This window comes from Solanum tuberosum, unplaced genomic scaffold (genome assembly GCF_000226075.1).
Source record: "Solanum tuberosum cultivar DM 1-3 516 R44 unplaced genomic scaffold, SolTub_3.0 scf00096, whole genome shotgun sequence".
Classification (NCBI taxonomy): Eukaryota; Viridiplantae; Streptophyta; class Magnoliopsida; order Solanales; family Solanaceae; genus Solanum; species Solanum tuberosum.
Genome location: NW_006239025.1, coordinates 405,407 through 413,734, shown reverse-complemented (window position 1 = coordinate 413,734; position 8,328 = coordinate 405,407). Strand labels below are relative to the sequence as shown.

Sequence of the window (8,328 nt, the reverse complement as noted above, 5' to 3'; positions counted from 1 at the left end):
GAGGGGGGTGGGTCGGGGTAAGGGTGAGGGTGGAATAAAAAAATTGAAGTTGAAAAATATTTTTTTAAAATAAGCTTTAAATTTACTTTTTCATCAATTTTTTTTTATTTTTTCAACAAAAAAGTTGTAATTTGAAATTGGTGGAAAGTTTTGGAAAATGTTTTCCTTGATTTTTGAAAGGAAGTCATTTTCCTTGAATTTGAGAAAAATGAGTTAATTTGGAAAACATTTTCCAAAACATTTAACCCAACCAAACATGAGAAAATTGGAAAACATTTTCCTTCATACCAAACACGCCCAATATGTAAAATTAAAGCAAAATCTTTTCATTAAATCAATCAATGTATACAAACTAAAATAAAAGATTTGAGCTTTGCAAATTACCTTAAAGTCATTGTTGGATGCAGAAGTAAAAGGCACAAAGTATATTCCTTTATTTGAAGTACTCTGACGAACATTCAATATTATGGCAGCACCTCTTTTTCTTGCCAACATTTTTTTCCCTCTATTTTAAGAGCTTTATAGACTATATAATATAATGCTTGTAAATAATAATTAAAACATGAGGTCCTGTCCTTAAATTTAGATTCCAAAGAGAAGAAAAATACAAGGATGGTTGTGACACGTATGTAACATATAACATGTGTACTATGTACCAAACCTTCTACGTGTCAAAACCATGCAAAGGCCTACAATTGTTTCACTCCGCGATCAGAATATCTATATTGAAAACCCGACTAAATTCACATCGCACATTATAAGGCTCATACGAAAATCGCTCCCAACCGGACATAAGGACACATCTTTTTACTTATACAAAAGGAAATTAGCAATCTTTTAGGGGTATAAATATAATAAATTGAGTGTGAAAAATTTAAATGGATTAAAATTGACTAAAGTTAATAAATGGAGGATTACTAATTCGTTCAACAAAAATTAAATAAATGAGTTAAACTTAACCAGCTCAATTTTGAATTTTTTATTTATTTATTTAATGATAAATAGTAAATAAAATAACAAGCCTTTCAATAAATATTTAATTAATTTTTTCATGTTAATTAGCGCGATATATATTGATTTGTCCCAAATCACTATAACTTTTAGATGGCTTAATAGAATGTATAAAAAAACAATCAATATGTAATTAATCTAACTACCTTCCATATACATTTTACTATCTACATATACACAAAGAAGTATTTTGGTTTAACACAAATATCTATTTTTAAGCTAAATTTTGTCTCAGTTTATATGACTTACTGTATATTTTAGTTAATCTCAATAAAAATGACATATTTCTATATGAAATAACAATTTAACTTTAAAATATCTATTTATCCTTAATAAAATGATTTATAGTCACATAAATATCTATCATTTGTTTTAAACATCTTCTTTGTTTTTTCTTCTTAAATTTCGTGTGAGTCTAACTAAATCATATAAAATGGGACGGAGGAAGTATATATTAGTGTGAAGCTAAAGTTAGAGATGCAATCACAGTTAACCTAATAATAATTATGATCAAGTCAAGGATAGTGAGACTTTTGAGAACATATATGTGACATCTCAATTATCAACTACTCCTATTCAACTTGCACAACTTGAAATAAACTCATCTTTTTGTTAAAGTCACTTTTTCCATTAGGCAAGCATGCATGTCTTTGACATTGTGTGATCCTAGGAAAAAGACATCATTATTTAAAGAAATATACATAAAGTCTTGTCTTTTGTTTGGTCTATTTCACATCAACAAGTTCTTTTTTTCCTATTTGATATTCGGTACTCACATTAGAGCTTGACTAAATTCGAGTTCATGCCGAAAAGCTCTACATTAGAGGATAAAACGCTATCTAACAAAGACAACTCCGTACCCAAATGAACTCGAACTCAATTAATTAAAGATGAAAGAGTAATTATCATTCCATCACAATCCTGTCAACAAGTTATTTATGTATGCACAAAGCAACAAGATGCATACTCTATTTGTGCAGGGCTTCATGCAAAATATATGATCGTGAATCGCGGTGAAATTAGAATTTTTTTTAAAGACGTTCAAAATTTATATAAAGGATAATTTATTTGTTTTTATATTAAATCGTGCTCAATTAACCACCGTCCAATTTATGTGGTTTTGACACTGTTCTATGTGTTCCCGGCTCACACTCAACTAAAAGTTATAAATGAAGATATTTTTATAAGGTCGTTTCTTCTATTCAAATTATAACGGATCATTTCCTCGTAATTATAATTCCATAAACTTTAGTCTTTCCTTTTCTTTTCCTTTTTTAGCATATTACATTTTTACAGGTGAATTGTGCCCCTCAACAGTTAAGGATTGCAAGATGGAGGATTGAAATGGCTTTAGTGGGCTGTCCTAGCCTTCGGTGGATAGAGTTACATGTTATATGTGCTGGTGGAAAATAACAGGTATTCGTGACATAGTAGATAGAGTTACATGTTATATGTGCTGGTGGAAAATAACAGGTATTCGTGACATAGTAGATAGAGTTACATGTTATATGTGCTGGTGGAAAATAACAGGTATTCGTGACATAGTAGATAGAGTTACATGTTATATGTGCTGGTGGAAAATAACAGGTATTCGTGACATAGTAGATAGAGTTACATGTTATATGTGCTGGTGGAAAATAACAGGTATTCGTGACATAGTAGATAGAGTTACATGTTATATGTGCTGGTGGAAAATAACAGGTATTCGTGACATAGTAGATAGAGTTACATGTTATATGTGCTGGTGGAAAATAACAGGTATTCGTGACATAGTAGATAGAGTTACATGTTATATGTGCTGGTGGAAAATAACAGGTATTCGTGACATAGTAGATAGAGTTACATGTTATATGTGCTGGTGGAAAATAACAGGTATTCGTGACATAGTAGATAGAGTTACATGTTATATGTGCTGGTGGGAAATGACAACAGGTATCCCGTCATGACATTAGTTAAAGGTGTCCAGAGCTGCTCAGACACCACGATTTGAAAAAATGATAATAAGATTACAAGATCACCATTCACCTCCTCTGTACAAATTGGCAGAAGCAATGATCAAATATACAAAACTGAAGGAATAGCAAGTAGTCATGCAAGTAAATCTGTATATGTTCAGATTAGAGAAGCAGAGAATGAGGAACTTGTCCATAATGGAGAATACTCCCTCCGTTACAATTTGTTTATCTGATTTTGACTTGACAGTCCAAATGTCCTTTAATCTTGTGGTCTTAAACATGTCATGTCGAAAGTTAGAACTAAAGAGTTGTCAAAAAAAGAAAGATGCAAAGGAAAGTAAGACAAATAAACTTAAACGGTGGGAGTAATTAGTTGTATATTGGTAAAGGACTTGTCCCCAAGTTAAGCATATGTATACAAACACAACTATCACTATTTTTTGTGTATGAAACAAAGTGAACCAAACAAAGCATTTCATAAGTTTTATAACTAACTCTATAAAACTGAAATTTTCTGTTGCTTTACACTGATATTTTTCACTTTGTAAGCAAAAGAAGCCAAGTCTACAAGGAAAAACTAGTTGAATCTCATCTTTCTTTTACACTTCCGATTGCCTCGAGCCATAAGACAACTTGATCGATCGAGGGCCTCTGGCGTGGATCTTGCACTATGCATTGACAAGCTATACTTAACACCTCCAAAAGCTGCCTCTCGTAACTTGTATCCCATATCGATGTATCGAATATTTCCTCCACTCTGTTCTCAGATTTCAGTTGAAAAACCCATGATACCAAGTCCCTGCAGTTTTTCCCCCTGCATACTTCCACGGGACGCTTGCCTGTCAGAAGCTCAAGTAGAACAACACCAAAGCTGTAAACATCCCCCCGAAAAGTAGCAGTTAATGTTTGACTATATTCAGGAGGAATGTATCCTAAGGTTCCAACGAGATCTGTCGTCACATGAGTATCATAGGGATGCAACAGCCTTGATAGTCCAAAATCAGCTAGATGAGCTTCAAATCTCTCATTCAAAAGAATGTTGCTGGTTTTAATGTCGCGATGAACTATATTTGGTTCCTTATGCAAATATGCTAATCCGTGAGCTGCTCCTTGTGCAATCTTTAACCTAATGTCCCATGTTAATGAGCTCCCGTCAACTCTTTCATGTAGCCAATAGTCCAAGCTTCCATTTTCCATGTAAGAATATATCAGTAATCTATCACTCCCGTGCTGACAGTAACCTTGAAGGGATACAAGGTTTTTGTGCTGAGCTCTCGAGAGGGCTTCCACTTCAGCTTGGAATTCACGCTCCATCTGACCACAATCCCCAGAAAGCCTCTTGATCGCAGTCTTTATGCCATTAGGAAGTTCTGCCTTGTAAACAAGACCAAATCCTCCACATCCAACAATGTTCGACTGGTTGAAGTTGTTTGTAGATTTAAGCAAGTCTGCAACAGTCAGTTCCTTGCAATCAGAATTCTGAAAAAGTACCAACTTAGAAGGAACAAAAGTATCAGACGATCGAGGTGGTCTGCTGAAATCTTCCTCGAAGTCCCCAATCTGGTGACCAGCATCTCTTCTAGACACTCTAAGCAGCACTATTGCAAGAAGAAGTGCAATTCCTACCCCTATGCTGATTGTAATTCCAATAATTCCGCCTCGGCCAAGCTTACTGCTACTAGAAGCAAGAGGACTAGCCGGTCGGAGGTCCAAATTGCTGGCAGCACAAGGAGAAATGATTTTTCCACAAAGTCCAGGATTACCCTCAAAGCTCGAGTTGGGAAAGCTCAAGAACTGGCCCCCTGTTGGAATCGCTCCCTGCAAGTGATTATTAGCTACATTGAACTTTGAAAGGAATGTGAGCTTATTGAATGAAGCAGGAATTGATCCATTGAGATCATTACATGAAAGATCCAAAACTTCCAGGTTCCCCATATTTGAAATCGAGCTAGGAATAGTCCCCGTAATGTTGTTCTTACTGAGATCCAAGACATGAAGTTGTTTCAGACGACCAATTTCGGGCCAGATTGTCCCGTTTAGTCTGTTATTACTCAATAAGATAGACGGAGGGAAGCTTGAAGCCTGATTGTACTGCAAACCACTACCGCTCTGATTTCTCTTGACAAACAACGGTATACCAGTGGGAGAATTCAGACTAGAGGCGTAGTTGTGTGGGGAAATGAGGCTCTTTAGATCAGTTAAATTTTTTGGGATTTCACCTGTGAGTGAATTATTCGAGAAATCCAAGTAGAACAATTTTTCCATTTCACCAATCCAAGGAGGAATTTCGCCATCCAAATGATTCCATGACAGGTCAAGCACTTGCAATTTACTGCAATTGTATAACCATATCGGAATTCGCCCATCCAAACCACAGTTCCCCAATGCAAATATCATCAGGTTCTCAAATCCACTCACATTTTTCGGAATCTCTTCACCACGGAAGTTCCTGGTGAGAATAAGAGTTGAAAGATTTCTGCAGTGCTGCAGAACAGATAAAGCTCCAGACAAATTCGAAAGGGAATTATTGGACAATGAGAGGAACACAAGGGATGAAAGGTTGGCATAGTTCTCAGGAATTGGCCCGGTGAATTCATTTTTGGCAAGACTCATGATTTTCAACTCCCGACTAGAGAGCGATACAGGAAGGTTACCTTTGAAATGGTTAGTTGCAAGGTCAAGAGTGCACAGACTTGTCAATTTAGTAAAATCAAGATCAACAGGACCAGACAAAGAATTATTCCTAAGATCAAGCACCCTAAGCACAGAAAGATACGAAATCGTAGAGGGCAATGGTCCTGAAAATCTATTAGAATGTGCAGCTAGCTGTTCTAACAATGTCAAATTACCAAACACATTAGGAAGCAAACCATGAAAGCGATTTCCTGATAAAACTAAGGATTTCAGTTTGGAAAGCTTACTAAGCTGTGGGCTTAGCTGGCCTGAGAAATTATTGGCAGACAGTGAAAGTTGCTCCAAAGATGTCATTGAATACAACGAGTCCGGAAGGTGACCCCCGAGATCATTAGAATCCACATGTAGCTGCTGGAGCAATGAACTGCAATTATCCAGTCCTCCAAGATCACCAGTGAGATGATTAAGTGATATATCCAGAACCTTAAGCTTCTTGGAAAAACTGCAAATTTCAAACTTGAAACTACCAGTAAACGAATTGTTGCTTATGTTAAATGCGACAAGGTTAGGAAATTCACCAAACTCACTGAAATTTCCAGTGAACAAATTGCTTGATATATTGAGAGAATGGATTGATTCCAATCCATCAAACACCCTCAACACTGGTCCAAGCAACACATTATGACTCAAATCAAGAACTTCCAACTGCTTCCATTTGGACAAGTCCAAAGGCAATCCACCTTCCAAGTGATTGTGCGAAAGATCGAGCAATTTCAACTGATCCAATTTCTCCAAGGACTGTGAAACCACACCTCTCAAACCTTTTCTTGACAAATTTAGCCTGATCACTCTACTTTGAGCAGAAACATTACCACAGACAACCCCATCCCATTTACAGCAATTAGGTTCATTAGACCAAGCTGATAGAATAACCCCATCTGTTAGATTGCCAGCAATTTCTTTCAATGCCAACAAATCATATGGATGACAGGTTTGAACTGGGGTTTCAAGACTCAAAGATGTACAAAAAAGATAAGCCAAAAACACCCAACACAGAAAACTCATTGGCAGAAACTCCCAAATCACCATTGATGAAAACACACAAATCTTTATATAAACAGCTCAAAATCAAGATTCCACCACCATGTATTCCAAATTCACAGTTCCAAATGAAGAAAAGTTTCCACCTTTGATGCAAATTAGCACCAAGAAAGAACCTTCCTCAGATCCCCTAGTACCAAAAATCAAATCAGATCCCAAGACTGAAAAAATCAAGGCACTTAACGGTAGCAGCAGGGCACCACCACCCTTATTATTATAGTAAAGGAAGAAGAGAACCCCAGTTGCAGAAACTTCAATTAACACAAATCCCAAGAAAACACCTCAAAAATCTCAAAGAAAAAAGGCTACCAACTACTTGTAATTAAAGCAAGCCTCTAACTACTTGTATGAATTAACAAACCCTTAACTCCAAATCATAAATAAATACACTAGATTACAAAACTCAAAGCCTAAAACTAGGAAGAAAAAATGAAAAAGATGAGATTTTTTCAACACCCCATCACTTGTAAGAGAAGCAAGAACCCAACTTTCAACTCAAGCAAACTCTTTTAGTTAATTTCAAGAAAGAGGGACAGAATCTAATAAAGAAAAAAAAAGATTGTACAGTTTTTAATTAAGCTGATAGAGATTGAGATTTCAAATCAAAGGAACAGTTATTATTAAGATTAGACAAAGTAAAAAAAAAGCCTTTATTTAGGCTTGTGAACAATGTCAATCAAGAAAAAATCCAAAAGAAACTTAAGTTGAGTGATTTGAAAATGGTGACAACATAGAGCTGACTTTCCCTCATTTGTTGTTTTTTGCCAAAAAATTCACAGTTTCTCATTCACAAAGTCTGACTTTGCTGTCCCAACACCCATTATTTGTCTCTATCTCCTACATATACACACTTGCTTACTACATTAATTTGGTGCGGTCTTACAAATTTTCTCACACTATTCCCACGCGCAGTACCAAGCGGTCATAACACCCTGCTGAGTTTTTTTTTTAGCGAGAGTCTATCGGAAATGAATCAATTAGGTTTAGGAAAAAAGATCAAAATGAACGTCTTTTGTTATGCAGACAATTTTAATCAAGTGAAGTATAAAGAGAATATCTCATATGGCCACTCAACTAATACTTATTTACACAGAAAGTCACTCAATTTTCATTTATAACCACAAAATCACTTAACTATGAATTTTTTCCACAGAAAGTCATTTAACTATGGATTTTTTCCCACAAAAAGTCGCTCAATTTTCTTTTATAACTTCAAGGCACTCAACTATTGATATTTCATTTAGAAAGTCACCAACCAATTTAAATATTTTTTTCATTAAAAGAAAATTCAGTGACTTTCGGTGAGAAGAACTATTAGTTGAGTGACTTTATGTGAGAAAAATCCATAGTTGAGTGACTTTGAAGTTATAAATAAAAGTTGAGTGACTTTCTGTGAGGAAATCCTATAGTTGAGTGACTTTGAGGTTATAAATGAAAATTGAGTGACTTTATGTGAAAAAAAGTATTAGTTGAGTAACCATATGAGATATAAACTCGTGAAATACATTAAGGACCATTTCAATCAAGTAAAATACACTAAAGACTATAATAAAACATTACTCATACATTAAGGACCATTTTGGTCATATTCTCCATATACTACACCCCCATCAAACTACACTTGTAG

At 35.2% G+C, this 8,328-nt stretch overlaps 2 protein-coding genes across 2 annotated transcripts in view; both read right to left on the bottom strand.

Annotated features, from left to right (window-relative positions):
• The window catches only part of LOC102579858 (uncharacterized), a 3,002-nt gene extending 2,464 nt beyond the window's left edge, over positions 1 to 538 (bottom strand). Inside the window, exon 1 of the mRNA XM_006348330.2 lies at positions 385 to 538. Within this exon, the coding sequence (XP_006348392.1) occupies positions 385 to 495 (111 nt within the window). The 5' untranslated portion in view covers positions 496 to 538. The remainder of the gene's footprint in view (positions 1 to 384) is intronic.
• A 2,846-nt stretch (positions 539 to 3,384) lies between these two features.
• LOC102593476 (phytosulfokine receptor 2) lies at positions 3,385 to 7,501 on the bottom strand. The gene has a single exon (XM_006348200.2). It carries the CDS (start codon positions 6,687 to 6,689, stop codon positions 3,555 to 3,557), a length of 3,135 nt encoding a protein of 1,044 aa, XP_006348262.1. The 5' UTR covers positions 6,690 to 7,501; the 3' UTR covers positions 3,385 to 3,554.
• Between the last annotated feature and the right edge of the window lie 827 nt (positions 7,502 to 8,328).